Source organism: Emiliania huxleyi, assembly GCF_000372725.1.
Source record: "Emiliania huxleyi CCMP1516 chromosome Unknown EMIHUscaffold_12, whole genome shotgun sequence".
In the NCBI taxonomy this organism is placed as follows: domain Eukaryota; phylum Haptophyta; order Isochrysidales; family Noelaerhabdaceae; genus Emiliania; species Emiliania huxleyi.
This window is the reverse complement of record NW_005201392.1, coordinates 1,088,017-1,103,247: the sequence shown is the minus strand read 5'-3', so window position 1 is coordinate 1,103,247 and position 15,231 is coordinate 1,088,017. Positions and strand designations below refer to the sequence as shown.

Genomic DNA, 15,231 nt, shown 5'->3' with positions numbered 1-15,231 from the left:
GCTGCTCGCGGTCGATACAGATTACAGTTCAGTCGCGTGTGTGTGCGTATCACACGCGCGCTCCCGCCCCGTGCAGCGCATCTCATGGGGCTGCGGCCCCTCTGGTGCCGTCTGCCCTCTCTCATGAGCCTCTCTCGAGCGACTCCTCTGTGGCACCGTCCTCTCTCGCGCCGCCACGCCGCACGGGCACGCGTTCTGCGCGTGTGATTTATTGCGGAGATTCGTTAATTATGTGCTTGAACCGCATTAATTATAAAACATGTAACGGACACCGGACTGAACTCTCTCTGAGTATGTATCTCTATTTGAGCCTAGACTGAGCACAACACCTGCACACGAACACATGGTGAGCACAACCGCAACACGGCTCTCTCTCTCTCGTCTACGCTCTACATGCACATGCGTCACGCGCAGCACGCGTGTGGCCTGTGGCGCCGGACCGCTCTGCGACGCCCGAACGTTAGCATGGCATGCGACAGTATGTAGAGTCGGCACTCTCATGGACATGGCATGCACCTTCTTTCCCTCCATTCCCGTCACGCGGACGAGGGTCCGGGCATCTCGCTCGCGGCATCGGAAGAGGCGTTGGTGTCCGTGTTGCTCATATTTTCCACCTTCTCGCAATCCCGCTTCTGCTGCTTCCTCGCCGCGCAAGCCTTGGCCACAGCAAGATCGGACTGTGGTGGTGGCGTCACCTTGCACTTGGGAAGTTTCGTATAGGCTTTGCGCTTTTCATAGTCCACACTCGCCTGCGCGTAGCGGACCGATTCCAGACGTTGCTTGCTGAGCTGAGTGCTGTCTGAGAAGTCGCGAGCGCTGGCTGTGGAGCCCACCGCGCTCTTGCGTGCGCTTGAGGCGGTGAGGGCAGCGGCGGTGGCGGCGGCGGCGGCGAGTGCGGCGGCGGCGAGGTAGAGAGCGTCGCGCGAGAGCGGCTCTTCTGGCGCCAGAGGCGGCGGCGATGGCGGCGGCGAGGGAGCGGAGTGCGCCTTAAGCCAGACGCCATACGTGGTGCGGCCGAACCGATCGGTCGGCAGGGCGCACCAGCCAGAGCCACCGCACGGATCGAATACTCCTTTCAAGGCGAGGGCCTCATTGCAGCGTCTGCACCCATCCTCCCAGGACGTGCCATCGGGAACACCCATCACCTGCGCGTCCATCCCGCAGCCGGCCGCCTCTACGGTCATACCGCTGCCGCAGTCGACGGAGGGAGTGGTCGCCAACAGCGACAGCGAGATCACCAGCATGGCCATTCCGGCCAGCTTCGAACACCTTGCTGTTTGGGGCTGGCAACCGAGGGATCGAGAGAGCATTAGCGTAAGCAACTATGCCCAACACAGATCTACGCTCCTCCTCGCAAACCCTGTCAGCAGTTCTGCAAGGGGCCCCTCCCTCCTCTCGCCCGCCTTCATAGCGCGAGAGGGTCTCGAAGAAGAGGAGGTAGTTGAATTGAGAAATGCGCTCCTCTTGCGAGACAAACAAATCGGCCACGAGGCCTGGGCGGCCGCCGCGCTCGGCGGCGGCCGCGCCTGACATGCGTGGTGAGGGGGGAGGTGCTGCTCCCTACCCCCTCCCCCCCCACACACCCCACAAAACACCACAGACAGCACTCCACACACACCATGCATGGACGGCGGAGGGTACGACGACGGACACACTCGCAAGACTCCAACAGATAACAGAACAGACCAATCTCGAATCTCAGTCGCTCGGGAGAGGCGGGTGGGGCGACAGAGATCACAGGGGGCGGGAGGACAGTGGCGTGGACGAGCACGCGGGTGCGCAAACAAGCGGACGCGCGATCTGAAACGTCGTCCTTGGCCACGTGCCCCGCTGGCAAACCACAAGAGAGGGTGGATAGAGATAGGCGCCTCAGGCGACCGCTCGTCCTGCCCCTCCCCTCAGCAGAGCGGGCGAGAATGCTAAAGCATTCACGCCACCTCTGCAAGGGGCCCCTCCCTCCTCTCGCCCGCCTTCATAGCGCGAGAGGGTCTCGAAGAAGAGGAGGTAGTTGAATTGAGAAATGCGCTCCTCTTGCGAGACAAACAAATCGGCCACGAGGCCTGGGCGGCCGCCGCGCTCGGCGGCGGCCGCGCCTGACATGCGTGGTGAGGGGGGAGGTGCTGCTCCCTACCCCTCGCTCTCCGGGATGGTGTGACCACCGCGTGAGCCCGGAACGGCCAGGGCGCAGTCCCCCCCCACGCGATCGCGTGTCAGGCACCGAGTCCGATCTTCGGCGGGCGGCTCGACGGGGTCTGTCGACGGCGGCTCGTTGGCGACGGGCAGCAGCTTACCTCGGAGAACGTCCTCCTGCTCGGGAACCAGCCTCCGCAGCGAGCCGGAGGCGGGGGGGCCGCGCGGCTCGGCGCAGACCCGCTTCTCCATCGCCGCCGTGAGGATAGCCTCCTTCACGGCGTCGCCGTGGCACTCCTCGGGTGCGCACACGCAGCCGAGGAGGAGGCGACCACCTCGGGCAACGACGAATGCAAGACGGTCGATTTCGCCTCGCACTGCCTCCGGTGCAGGAGGCTGTTGATAGACGAGAGGCTGGCCGTCGGCTGGCGCGCCGACTGTGCCTGCTATCTCTGCGAGATCGGCCTCCTGCCTGTTCATGACGCGCCGCAGGTAGAGCCTGTGCGCGTCGCACACTGCGCGGCGCGCCACCTCGTCATCCATGCCCCTCGCGACGAGAGGGCGGATCGGAAAGGGATTGCCGAGCACGCCGAGGCGTGTGATGTCGACCGACCCCTCGTCCGACCGCCGGCCGACCGCCACCTCGCCGAGCGGCCCCGCATGGGGCATGGCAGACCCGACCGCCATGGCGGGCGCCTGCGCGGCCTCTGGCAGTAGCTCGGTGTCAGCAGCAGTGTCGCGCTCCGGTGGATCGGCAGGGTCGGGGCGGGTTCTGCACCCAGGACCTCGCCCGTCGCCTGCCTCACCACTGGATGCGGCCTGCCGCCGCTTCAGTCGCTGTCGCGCGCGCTGAGACAGCTGCGCGTCGCGCATCCCGTCGCGCGACCTTTTGCTGCCACGCAGATCGTTACGACGGCAATCGACAGCATCTGCGACGATGCCTGGCGAGCCGCGGCCGGCGGCGGGGGCGTCGAGATCCTCGCCCGCCGGCTCGCTAGCCTCGCCCGCAGCGTCGCCGGCGAGATGGCTGCTCTCCTTCGGAGCACCGCCGCCGAGCGACGTGAGGCAGTCCGAGATCGCCTCGGCCAGTCTGCGGTTCATCAACGGAGGGTACGCAGCAGCCCGCGCTGCACGTGCGCCGACAGCGACGTCACGGTGGCCGTCGGGGTGCTGGCACGCGAGCCTCGAGAGGTCCACGAGCTGCGGGACTAGCTGCGGCGAGACCAGCAGCGTCGTCCACTTCTGAAAGTCCGAGCCGAGGGCGCACTGGGGGAAGGTGATCTTGATCGCTCCAGTGCGGTCGGCGAGCTCGATGACCTCTGGCACCAGCCACAGAGGCGCGTGCGATGCAAACTTGGCCTGGTAGAGCGGGCCATCGCCTCTGTCGGGCGGGTTCTCGATGATGAAGACGCCGCCCGCGTCGGCGATGGCCTGAGCGATGATCACGGTTCTACGCACGAGAACGTTTGCGGTCGCCAGCTCGTTGAGGTTTTGGCGCGGCACGCCGGGCATGCCCATGGGGTGTAGCCGGTCGCGCAGCTGCGGCGGGCCCTCTCGACCATCCTGCTGCGGGATGCGCAGGACGGAGAAGGTGCCGCACGGCGTGCCCAAAAGCACCGCCTTGACCGCGCCGCTCTGAATGAGCTCCATCACCTCGGCGAAGACGCCATCGTCGACCAGGTTATGGCCGGGGTCGAGGATGATGTCTCTCTCAATCACATCAAAGCCGAGCGCGGTGGCAAAGTGCGCGAAGCTCCCATCCCGCGGCCCGCCCGCGAACAGGTGCAGGAGGAGCCCGCGCGGCGCGCTCGGGCTAGTATCGCAGCTGCCCAGAGCAGCTGCTGCCAAATCTCGATCGACGGACTTCCGTCCGTCTCGGGGGTGCGGCGATTGCGGCGGGGGCGCACTAGAACCCACCTCCACATCGCTCCCGCCGCCCTCCCCTCCGCTGTCATGCTGCACATCACACCCATGCGCACACACAGCCGGATCACTCACATCAGTCACGCACGACACTGACACGGTTGCCTCGGGCACCACACTCGGCGTCGATGGGCCGCCGGGCGGGTCGGAGGCTGCCGCTGGCCATCAGCCGTGATGGCCGCGGCACTCGGCGGCGTCGTAGCGGCAGGAGCCCTTGATGTGGTGGAACCAGCACGGGTCCTTGCCGTCTTTGCGGCCGAGGCGGGCGTTGAGCTCCTGTTGGGTCTCCCCGGGCTTCTGCGAGTTGCCGCCTCCGCCGCCACGGCCGCCGCCTCCGCCGCCGCGGCCGCCGCCGCGGCCGCCACCGCCGCCGCCGCGCTTGCTGTGCTTGCCGCCACCGCCGCCGCCGTCGCCGCCGGCCAAGCGCTTCTTGACGGCGACGAGGCGCTCCTCGTGCTGCTTCTGCTTGCTCCCCTGCTGCTTGACCATCTTGCGGAGCTCGGCAAGCTCTGCGCTCTCCTTCGGCGCGCGCGCCTCCTCGAGCAGCTTGGCGAGCCGCTCTCGCTCGCTCCGGTTGACGGCGTCCATGAGCTCCGCAACGTGTGTGACGGAGCGGTCGTCCGCCCACTTGAGTAGCGGCGGCTGGAGTGGGGCGAGTGCCTCCTTGCGCTCGAAGCGGAGCGCGGGCTGCTCGCACTTCTGCATCAGCTTCCGCCAGTAGTCCGAGAGCTGCTCCCACGACGCTCCGTCCTCTCGCGTCTGGTGGAGAAAGCGGGCCACATTCGCGCCAAAGGCGAGGATATGGCTGGAGAAGGTGAGGTGTGCCTTTGCCCAGATGCTGAAGAAGACTCCGAGCGCCATCTGCAGCTTGACAGGGCACTTGATGTGCGCCAGCGGCGCCTTCTTGGAGAAGCCGTCTTCCTGGCCCTCCAAAAGGCAGGCGATGTCCACTTCGCTGAAGCGCCCGACGCGAATGCGTCCTGCTTGGCGCCGCTGCTCCTCTGACCATTGCTTGTCAGTCGCGAAGCCAAAGTGCATTGACTCCAGACGGTGAAGCATGGCCCGGCGAATTGACCGAAGGTCGACAACAAAACCGTCGTCAGCAACGTACGACGACGCAAGGCTGTTTACGCTAGCGTCTGTCGCGTGCACTAGGCGCATGATGTGCGGGGAGGGCGCGCCTGCTGACGACGCGCCGTCGATGTACTTGGCGATCTCATCGACCCCTTTGTTGTCCTCGATGGCGGCGAGTGCGGCGAGCCTCTTGACGCACTCGCGCTCCGCGGTCGTCAAGCTCTGCGCGGCAGCGGCCGCGGAGAGGGCCTCGTCGCCGCCCTCACCCGATCCGCCCGTCGTGATCTTGATGATCGGCTGCGTAAGGATCGGGGGCGGCACGCCCGGTGGCGGAGTGGGCGGGGCGAGCCGCTGCTGGTCCTTGGCCATCGCAAATTGGTACATCAGCGAGCACGCTGCGTCCACCGACCAGTCGGTGCGAAGGGCGAGCGACGCAACGGAAGCCTCTCGGAGGCTGCCGAGCCCACTTTCCAGCCATCGCTCGATCGCGTCGCGAAGGACCGCCTCGCTGGAGCGGATGAAATTGCACCGCTGCTCATCGGGTTCAATCAGAGGGGCGACCCTTTTGGCGAAGTCGCCCCAGTTCTCCCCGCGGATGTTGCGCGTGAAGAACTCCGCGCACGACTTGGGTGCGGGCAGCGCGGCGACCGGCGTGAAGTCGGGGCCAAGCCTCTCGAGCTGACTCCGAAGCTCGAAGACGGAGTAGGTCGCCTTGTCCCCAACTGCCGCCAACCAGCTAGAGCCTTCTCCGCCGGAGACTTTGGCCTCGAGAGCCCGGGCGAACGTCTTGACGCGCTCCTCTCCCGAGAGCGAGACCGCGCCCGCGGCCGGAAGACCGTCTGCTAACTGGAGAATCTCCTCTAGCGAGACGTGGTCTTCGGCGGCGCTGCCTGACTTGGGCAACTTGCGGAAAACAGCCAGAGCACTGCTCGAGCCGTTGATCTTGACAAGCGTCGCGTTCGAGACGACGTGTGCCTGCGTCGGCTGTAGCATGAGGGTCACCAGCGTGGTGTTGAGGATGACCGAGCGTCGTGGCTCGCCCTGTGCTCCGCTCTCCTCGAGCACGTACATGCCCTCGGATGGTCCTTGGATGACGGTGTAAGGCATCTGCGCCTCCTCACCGCTCTCGAGCGGCACCTTGCCGCTGCCGGTGCGGCCCGCGAGCGAGCCGGCCTCCACTGTCGAAAGAATGCTCGCGTTGGTGAATGCCTCTCCGAGCTGCGTGGCCCAGCCCGCGGCCAGGTGACCCAACTGTGATGACGACAAACGCTCAAGTGTCTTGACAACCTTCTCTGCCGCATCGGCGGGGCCATCCGAGGCGGTGCCTCCGCCTGCGGCCAGCTGAGGGTATTGCTGCGATAGCAGGGCGAGAGCGGCCGCCTTGGCCTGGCTCTCGTCGAGTCCCTTCTGCAGCACCTTGACGGTATGGTAATTGCGCACATCGGCTTTGACGACAGAGGAACACAACAGGTATTGATCCTTGTCCACGCCATGCACGGCACTGTCCTTGGTGGCCTTAGCAAGCGCCACTTCCACAAGCGTCTCAATGGCAGACATCAGCGACAGGCGACAGAGATCACAGGGGGCGGGAGGACAGTGGCGTGGACGAGCACGCGGGTGCGCAAACAAGCGGACGCGCGATCTGAAACGTCGTCCTTGGCCACGTGCCCCGCTGGCAAACCACAAGAGAGGGTGGATAGAGATAGGCGCCTCAGGCGACCGCTCGTCCTGCCCCTCCCCTCAGCAGAGCGGGCGAGAATGCTAAAGCATTCACGCCACCTATGCCCAACACAGATCTACGCTCCTCCTCGCAAACCCTGTCAGCAGTTCACCTTCGGGTACGAACATAAGCCTAAAACCCAAAAAACATAAGAGCTACCTAGGTACATACCCTCAAAAGAAAGACACCAAGCGCCGTCCTCGGTCGTCGCGGTGATCAATGTCGAGAGCGCTGCGCAGCCTGCCCGCCCTCCTGCGCGAGGCGGAGGTGTGCCTGTGGCGCGGCGAGGCCGCGGCCGGCATCGCCGCGTCGCGTGAGGCGCGGGCCGTTTGCGCGACGCTGCCCGCCTCTGCGATGCCGAGGCGCGAGGCGCGGCTGGCGGCCAACCTGCACGGGGCTCTGCTCCACCTCGCCGGCGACTATGACGAGGCGGAGGAGTTTCTCGACGAGGCGCTCGCGCTCGCCGAGGCGGCGGCGAGGCACGGCCTCGCACACGACCAGTTTGTGTGCTGCGCCGGGGCGCTCGGCGACTTGGGCTCAAACGCGCTGGCGCTCGGCGACGCCGGCAAGGCGCTCGCGTGCAGCAAGCGCGCCGAGTACATGCTCAACCGCGCCTACCGGCCGAGCCACGCGGCGCAAGGTGGCGTGGCGATTCGGCCGGGATCGCTCGCGGGCGGCGCAGTCTGAGCCTCGGCCCTGCGTGCCACCATAGGCGCGCTGCGTGTCACGCTCGGCCTGTCGCAGAGCGCGATTGGCGACCACGCCGCCGCGCTGCGCAGCCACCAGCAGGCGGGGTTCTAGCAGTGGGGCCGGTGGTTGGAGGAGAGCGAGGGCGGCACCGCCTCACCCACCTCCCTGGGCGCACCGGCAGGCGCTCGCTCAGCTCACGTCGCCGCCCGCGATTGCCGCGCACGCCCCGCCAATGTGGTCGCTCGCGGCGCGCGTTGGCGCCATCGCCGCCGCCGCCTCGCTCGGCGACGCGCAGACCGCGAGGGGGCTGGCGGACGAGGCGCTCGCCGCGAGCAGCGGCGCGCCCGTCGGGACTGATGGCGGCGAGGTGAGCCGCGAGGCGATCAGAGCGGTGGTGGCGATGGCCGAGGCGGCCGCGGACCAGCCGGCGAGCGCCCCCGCCGCACCATGGCTGCCTGCCCTCGGGGCGGGCGTCGCGCTCGACGGCTACGCTTTGCAGCAGGCAGAGGTCGGGGACGCCGGGAAACGGGATGAGTAAAACAAGGAAAGGTTTTTGTTTATCAGTCGTAAGGAGGTCGATCAAAGAAGACAATCTCGCCCGCTCGCTCACTCTGACACGCTGCATCTCGGAGTATCTCCGAAGCCACTCCCTTGCCCTCCCTTTCAAGCGCTCCTTGCCATCCCAGCCGAGAGTCTCCTGCCGCGTCCAGCACTCCGTCCGCAGCCATGCTCTCTCTCATCTCCATCGTCAACGGCGCCCCCGTCCCGGCGGCCAGCACGCGCTCCAACGCTCGCGCTCTCGCCGGATGGCAGGCGTACATGAACCAAGGCATCGAGACGGGCGCCGCCTACGCCAACGCCGGTGCCTCCGGCGACGACGTCTTACTCCAAGACCTCAACGCAGAGACGGCCGACAAGTTTGATAGCCTGAACAGCGGCAAGACGACGGCCGGGTCGCCCGCTGTCATCGCCGACGGCCAGCTCAGCGACGGCATCCTCACGGCAGTCAACCAGCTCACGTCGGCGCTCGGCTCCCCGGCCTCCTCGCCATCCTCGGCCGCCGCCGCCGTGGACGAGAAGGCCTCCGAGCCGCCGCACGGCGCGAGCTGGCAGGACTACATGATGCAGGGCATCCAGACCGGCATCGAGTTTGCCAACTCGGGCGCCGGCGTCGCCTCCGGCACCACCGACCCGTCCACCGACTTTGGCGCCCTCTCGGCGCAGACCGCCGACCACTTCGACGCGCTGAACCACAAGGGCGGCGCGGCGGCGGCGCCGGCGAAGGAGGCGGGCGGGCAGCGGCGCAAGCTCACCGCCGGGTGGCAGAGCTACATGAACCAAGGCATCGCCACCGGCGTCCAGTACGCGGGCGCGGGCGCCGGCGTTGCCGCCGGCACTACTGACCCGTCGACCGGCTTCAACGGCATCAACGCCGAGACCGCCGATCAGTTTGACGCGCTGAACCGCAAGGGCGAGGCGATCGAGGTGGCCGAGGCCGAGGCCGAGGCCTCCCCGGATGCCGCCACGCCGGCCGTCGGAGCCTCCGACGCGCTCAGCGGCGGCATCCTCGCGGCCGCCAACCAGTTCGCCTCTGCGCTCGGCTCGGGCGCCTCCTCCGCCACCTCCGCCTCGCCCGCCGCCGCCTCTCCCGCCTCTGCCGACGCGTCCGCCTCCGAGCCGCCGCACGGCGCGAGCTGGCAGGACTACATGATGCAGGGCATCCAGACCGGCATCGAGTTTGCCAGCGCGGGCGCCGGCGTCGCCTCCGGCACCACCGACCCGTCCACCGACTTTGGCGCCCTCTCGGCGCAGACCGCCGACCACTTCGACGCGCTGAACCACAAGGGCGGCGCGGCGGCGGAGGATGCAGCACCGCCCGCGGAGAAGCAGGCGGAGTGGTCGCCGAGCGGCACGTACAACTACGGCGGCGCGGCCTACGGGCAGCCCTACCAGCAGGGCTACCCGCAGTACCAGCAGCAGGGGGGCTACCAGGCTGGCGCGCAGGGCTGGGGGCAGCCGCAGCAAGCGCAGGCCGCCGCCTCGGCCGGCGCCGCCGCCGAGAAGAAGCCCTACGTGCCCAAGAGCGAGCTGGGCAAGGCGGTTGGCCGCCTCTCGGTGGCCCTGCCCAACGCCATCCTCGGCGGGCTCACCGGCGCGCTCACGGGCGGCATCCAGACGGTGGCGGACACGGCGGGCGTGCAGGTCCCCCCGCCCCCGGCCGCCGTGCACCCGAGCGACGTTGCGCAGAGCAGCCAGGCAGCACCCGCAGCAGCCGGCCAGAACGACGGGTGGGGCGAGGCTGCGGCCGCTGAGCCCGCCGCAGCTGCCGAGGACGAGTGGGGCAGGGCGTGAGTTCCTCGCGGAGGATCTCTTCAGACAGCCGTCTTAGGCTAGCCGCTCTTTACGCACTTCGGAGACGGAGTCTCTCTGTTGGTTGCGCGGCAGCGCGGGAGAAGAGCGTCTTCGTGCGTCACACAGACATTGATGTGATGCTTTGCATAGTACGAACCCATATGTCATATCAAGATCACAGTTATATACCTAACACAGTTCCTCTTCCCTTCTTTTCACACATGTGCGAGGGAGGTTTGTAAAATTCTTTTCAGGGGACAAGGGTAAGTAGAGGGTATAAAGTATCCGTACCTTTACGGCACGAATGGCTGGTTATACTGGGGTACATTAGGAAGTCAGCGCCATACTGCCATACCTGACAAGGACTCACACTGTGGTAGGGCCAGGTATCCGTACTGCTGTAGCAGTGCCCAGTGCGCCCGGTACCCGGATACCGACCGGCGTCCGGCCTCCTCGTACTGCAATACTGCGAGAGGGGCGGCACAATACTGCCATACCTCCCACACACAAGTGTCGAAATATGGCGAAGCATGCATACTTCAATACCACAGACTTCGCCGCTTGTACGCGGATACTGCAGATACTGCAGATACTGCAGATACTGCAGATACTGCAGATACTGCAGATACTGCAGATACTGCAGATACTGCAGATACTGCAGATACTGCAGATACGGGTGGGTGCCGATTGCGCTATACAACAGCGGCTGCGGCACCCCACAGCCTCGGTGGAACAGCTGCCAAAAGCAGAATATGCACTATTACGAGGGGGGTGTGGCATCTCTTGCGAGTCTCGCGAGGGGCGCCTACTATGGTAACCTCGCTTGCGAGGGGCGTGTGGCATGTCTTGCGGGGCTCGTGAGGGGCGCCTGCCAACCTCGCTTCGTCGAAGCGGCGCTTCGTACACACAACCACCCTGCCGCAACCGTCGCCGGCGCGCGACACGTTCCCGTCGGCCGGACTGTCCTCGTCGAGTGTGTGTCGCCAACCAAGGCGGGACGCACTCAGGGACGGTGCCGACGAGACGTGAGCCACGGTTGCGTGCAGACATGATTGCGTCACCTTGTGGGTCGCGGCGACACACGCGCTCAGGAGTGCAAGCTTGAACTTTGCAGGCATTGGCCGCCGTTGTCGGTACAGTGCATCCTGGCAGAGCCAGCGCGGCGGCGGCAGATCTGGGCTGCGAGGGTGGTGCTGCCACACCCCACACGCCTGTTGCCACAGACGACCCGGATACCGCGGATACTGCAGAATACCGCAGATATTGCAGAATACCGCAGATACTGCAGATACTGCAGATACTGCAGATACTGCAGATACTGCAGATACTGCAGATACTGGAGCGCGCCCCCGAGATACCTGGTTACTTGGGGGGGTTGCGGGACCACGTAAGGAGTGGTATCCCTGTACCCATACTTGCGGGTGTGACCGCCGCTACCTGTGTACTTGAGACGAGTTGCAACATACTGCCATATGTGCGTCTCAAACTCCCCATACCAGCATACGTCTAGCTATGCGTCTACGAAGTATCTTTAAGTACCAGCGTATGCCTACCTGGCGCAACAGCAGGATTTACCTGCCTACCCCGAAGATGGAAATAGATACCCCGATACGTTCATACCTCACGCATACCCGACTTCCCCCTGTCCCCTCACAACTAACGCACTTGGAGCACTTGGACGCACGTGAAACGATTCTCGGCTGCGAGGGAAACACCCCCGTTGCCGGGCGCATGTGTGTATGGCGCTTAGCGTCGAACCAGACGCACTCGACACGCTCCTGTCGTTGCAGCTTCGCATTGTGGAGGAGCAGCTCGGCCGTCGCCGTGCCACGGATGGTGCAGGCGACGTCTGGCATCAGGAGCTTGCGGCGAGGCAGAAGCGGCTTGACGAACTCGACCGGCAGAATGCGAGGATGGCCCAGGAGTTGGATCGCGCCGTTACGCAGGGCCCGCGCGCGCGGCCGCCGCCAGCGCCGCCGCCGCAGCCACCACTAGACACCGAGCTCAAAGCGATGCTCGAAAAGTCTGTTGGCCTGCACAATGAGCTCATGGAGAACTTGCGTGCTGGTGCTGCTGAAGAGGAGCGGCGGCGGCGAGAGGCAGCGGAGGAGGAGCGCCTCTGGCGGGAAGAACTCGAGACGGCGGAGAACAGCAAAATGTCAGACGATATTGACGAAGCTGGCCGAGACCGATATGTACCACCACCGCCGCCACCCTCGCAACCGCAACCACTGCACGGCGAGGGCGGCCAGGGCGCTGGCGAGGAGGCAGCGGAGAAGCTGCTGGGAGAGATTGACGCGGCGCTTCAAGACGTCGACCTCTCTTCCGACTCAGAAGCCGACTTGGACGAGGCAGGGTCGCCTCGAAAGCAAGACGCGACACCAGCAGGAATCACTGACGAGCCGCCTGGTGGCTCACCATTGCCGCGTGTGCCGCCACGGCGGGCAGGCTCCGAGGCCTCTTTGAGTACCTTCGACCCCGAGGAGGAGGAGGAGGACGCCCCCCCACCTGAGGCCGAGGTATCGGAGGTGCTTCTCTCTTTCGTCCAATGCGCGATTCCTTGGCTAAAGCGAGCGGTGCGACCCGTGGTCTCCTCCATGTTGCGTGACGCGTCGCTGCAGCTCGACATGGTCGGTGAGCGGCCCCAGCGCCGAGCCTCCCCACGCTACCGACGACAGCACATCTTCTCACACTGCTGTACAGCGCAGTGCCAGATTGTCGGTCCGTGCGGCCGCAATCACTCACCTCAACGTGATCACTCACCCTCATGCGCAGGCGAAGCTGCGGGGCTCGCCCGCGGCCGACGCTTCACGCTGCGCCCGTCCACAAAGCCAACGGCCGAGATTGACAAGCAGTGCTCAAAACTGCGCGTGCGAACTAAGGCGCTTCTAGAAGTGGTGCTCGAAGCGCTGTCCGATGCTCCTGCGCCAATGCTCGGCCACCTACGCTATCTCACCTCGCGGCGGCTACACTGGCCCAACGACGCCCTGATGCCGTCCGTTGCTGGGACGCTCGAGCCGCACCACGATGGGTCCTCTTCGCCCACGGCCACATCGCCGCTTGCCATCACGATGCAGGTGGGCCCAGAGTCTACCCGGGTACCGCCTCAGCCGCCCTAAAACTGATGTGTGATTGGTCCCGCCCACTGCAGCTGCTCATTGTGCGCGTGCTGTGCGAGGAGCTGCTGCTGCGGCCGCGGGAGAACGCGCTGGCTAAGGCACTCACGCCGACGCGTCAGGCAAACCTCAAAATGGTGGGCATTCGCACGCGCCTCCCTCTCGCCGTGTGCCGTCTCGCCACCCTCCTCTCCCGGGACTGCAGGTGGCCTGCCTCACCCTGGTTGTCTTTGTCTGCGCGCGGAACGGAACCACCGACGTCACGCGAGTGCAGCGTCTGCTGGAAGCAGAGGAGCCGGCCGGCAGTGTGGCTGTTCCGTACTACTATGGGAATCCTCGGCGCTACCAGAAGGAGCTCGGCCGGCTGGTCGAGACGGGGCTCCCGCGGCTGCAAGAGTGGCTGCGTGAAGCGCCCGAGATTCTCTCTCGGTTCGCAGAACGAGTCCTGTTGATGGCGCAGCGTGACGCACCGGCGGCAGAATTGGGACGAAACCCTTGACCTCAGTACTGCGCGGAAGCTAAGTAGGTCGTACACGAATCGTGGTTTTCCGAGTCGCGAGTGAACCGCGCCGGTCGTACACACCTCACACGCACTTATAAATAATATAATCTCTTGTTGTCTTGACATGGATGATGCTTCTTGCTTGATGCGAGGCTTTGGTACCGCTGCCAAAAAACGCAGTGCCTTCTTTCCCTTTTTTTTCGGGAGATGCGGGCGATATTCTCGCGCGCTTCCTCTCTCCCCCTATAACCATTCGTGAGCATGCACCCATACTCAGCGGAAGCCCCACGGCAACTCGAGCATTGCCTGCGTGTGGGCCGGGAAGCGAGTGTTAGGGCGTGGGAGAGCTCGCTGTGCGGCGCCGTGTCGCCGCGCGCCTTTTCAAGCTGCTCGTCCTCCTCGAGGACGGACTCGATCTCTGTGCGGCAAATAGGGCAGCGGTGCTGCACGTCCGTGCGGTAGCGCAGCGCGCCTGCGCAGCGGCTGCAGAGAACCCTGCGAGGCAGGCAGGGCGTGGCGTCTGCAAGGAGCGGCTGCTCGCGGGCGTGGAGGCAGGCTCGCACATGTGGCGGCACGGCATCACGGTGGCGTCGCGCGGCTGGTCCATGCACACGATGCAGTTCTCGTCCAGGTCCTCGTCATTGCCCAGCTCGCCCTCCGACTCGGCCTCCTCCTCGCCCTCCTCGTCCTCCTCGAACACCTCCTCGTCGGGCGCCTCGGACGCCTCGCGCGCCCTCCGCCGAAGGAGCCGCTTGCTGATCAAGCGGCTGACACCACGGCTGAGGCTCCTCCGCCTTGAGAGACCCGAGAGAGAGAGCCTAGGCGGCTCGGAGGCTGCGGCATCGCTGTAGATGGTGCCCGAAAGCGCTCGCTGAGGAGGCGAGAGCTCTGTCTCCGAGCTCGAGCGCCGCGGTGCAGACGGCGAGCCGTCCGTGGGAGCCACCACGTCTGACGCATGGGTGGGCGGGGCGGAATGCCGGGCCCCCATTGCGAGCGCTAAAGGAGGCGGCGTCTGCGCGTCACTTTTGGAGCATGAAGAAACGCTTCTTAGCTCCCCGGCCCTGGATGTGAGGTTACCGACTGCACTCCAAGTGCTCCAAGTGCCCGGCACAGCACACACGCATGACGCATCGCTCTCGGGCCCACAGACATCCCGCACACTCGCCGCCCCCGCGCGCGCCCCGCCCCGGCCGGGAGAAAGAAAGGGGAGTGACAGTTTGGGATGGGGAAAAGGCCCGGCGGCGGCGTCCGGCATTTCTTTTACATTTCGAGAGAGAGATTTTCAATACCAAACAACTCTAACACTCACACGTTTGTTGTTGTACATTTTTGTCAGGAGGACGAGAGAGAAGAAAAGAGGAATTCCGCGCTGCAGACAGGGTCGCCCGTTGAGAGCGAATGTAGTTGTTGGACTGTGGGGCGTGTGTTATACGGCTCGGCTATGACCTTTACTGTCTGTGGGAGAGAGAGATGGAACTGTCTGTGGCGTGGTCCAACCTGTCAGTTCGCAGGAGGGTGACCCGTGACCCGGTTCATGGACCAACTCCTTCGCGGTTCGTTCACGGTTCGCGCGGGATCACGCTTCACGGACTCGGGGTCTCGGGCGCGGTGTCGGGCCGGGGGGCCGCGGGGGACCGGGCGGGCGGTCAGGGGCGCTGTCAGGGCGGGGGCTAGTTGGTCGACTAGTTGGTTCGTCACGGTTCACGGTTCATGATCTCCGCGTG

General features: G+C 65.6%; 6 protein-coding genes across 6 annotated transcripts; 3 read left to right on the top strand and 3 right to left on the bottom strand.

The window, feature by feature from the left end:
- Window positions 1–238: 238 nt before the first annotated feature.
- Window positions 239–1,270, bottom strand: EMIHUDRAFT_433645 (hypothetical protein). The gene is given in 3 exon segments (XM_005790587.1): window positions 239–271; window positions 295–402; window positions 404–1,270. 1 exon segment carries the CDS (start codon window positions 1,248–1,250, stop codon window positions 537–539), a length of 714 nt encoding a protein of 237 aa, XP_005790644.1. The 5' UTR covers window positions 1,251–1,270; the 3' UTR covers window positions 239–271; window positions 295–402; window positions 404–536.
- Window positions 1,271–4,218: 2,948 nt separating this feature from the next.
- On the bottom strand, window positions 4,219–6,684 carry EMIHUDRAFT_200745 (hypothetical protein; the record flags this gene model as incomplete). Its single annotated transcript, XM_005790586.1, has 2 exons — window positions 4,219–4,329; window positions 4,495–6,684. 2 exons carry the CDS (start codon window positions 6,682–6,684, stop codon window positions 4,219–4,221), a joined length of 2,301 nt encoding a protein of 766 aa, XP_005790643.1.
- Window positions 6,685–7,028: 344 nt separating this feature from the next.
- EMIHUDRAFT_449038 (hypothetical protein) lies at window positions 7,029–7,945 on the top strand (the record flags this gene model as incomplete). The annotated part of the gene is made up of 3 exons (XM_005790585.1): window positions 7,029–7,487; window positions 7,560–7,636; window positions 7,719–7,945. Coding segments are annotated over exons 1-3 (723 nt in total), but the record flags the coding sequence as incomplete, so codon positions are not given.
- A 273-nt stretch (window positions 7,946–8,218) lies between these two features.
- Window positions 8,219–9,890, top strand: EMIHUDRAFT_433642 (hypothetical protein; the record flags this gene model as incomplete). Its single annotated transcript, XM_005790584.1, has 2 exons — window positions 8,219–8,794; window positions 9,383–9,890. Coding segments are annotated over 2 exons (882 nt in total), but the record flags the coding sequence as incomplete, so codon positions are not given.
- Window positions 9,891–11,628: 1,738 nt separating this feature from the next.
- On the top strand, window positions 11,629–13,504 carry EMIHUDRAFT_98079 (hypothetical protein; the record flags this gene model as incomplete). The annotated part of the gene is made up of 4 exons (XM_005790583.1): window positions 11,629–12,523; window positions 12,665–12,966; window positions 13,041–13,142; window positions 13,211–13,504. 4 exons carry the CDS (start codon window positions 11,629–11,631, stop codon window positions 13,502–13,504), a joined length of 1,593 nt encoding a protein of 530 aa, XP_005790640.1.
- A 233-nt stretch (window positions 13,505–13,737) lies between these two features.
- Window positions 13,738–14,190, bottom strand: EMIHUDRAFT_449036 (hypothetical protein). Its single transcript, XM_005790582.1, has 3 exons — window positions 14,071–14,190; window positions 13,885–14,002; window positions 13,738–13,813 (listed from the first exon to the last, which is right to left on the bottom strand). The coding sequence occupies exons 1-3, from the start codon at window positions 14,112–14,114 to the stop codon at window positions 13,781–13,783; spliced, it is 195 nt and encodes a 64-aa protein (XP_005790639.1). The 5' UTR covers window positions 14,115–14,190; the 3' UTR covers window positions 13,738–13,780.
- Window positions 14,191–15,231: the final 1,041 nt, after the last annotated feature.

Bases quoted from the DNA above. Each gene is read 5' to 3' on its own strand.
- EMIHUDRAFT_433645 (XM_005790587.1), bottom strand. From the start codon at position 1,250: ATGGCCATGCTGGTGATCTCGCTGTCGCTGTTGGCGACCACTCCCTCC.
- EMIHUDRAFT_449036 (XM_005790582.1), bottom strand. From the start codon at position 14,114: ATGGACCAGCCGCGCGACGCCACCGTGATGCCGTGCCGCCACAT. The intron at 14,003-14,070 runs GTGCGAGCCTGC...CCTGCCTCGCAG, and splicing joins GTGATGCCGTGCCGCCACAT to GGTTCTCTGCAGCCGCTGCG. The intron at 13,814-13,884 runs GCGCGCGGCGAC...GCCCACACGCAG, and splicing joins AGGACGAGCAGCTTGAAAAG to GCAATGCTCGAGTTGCCGTG.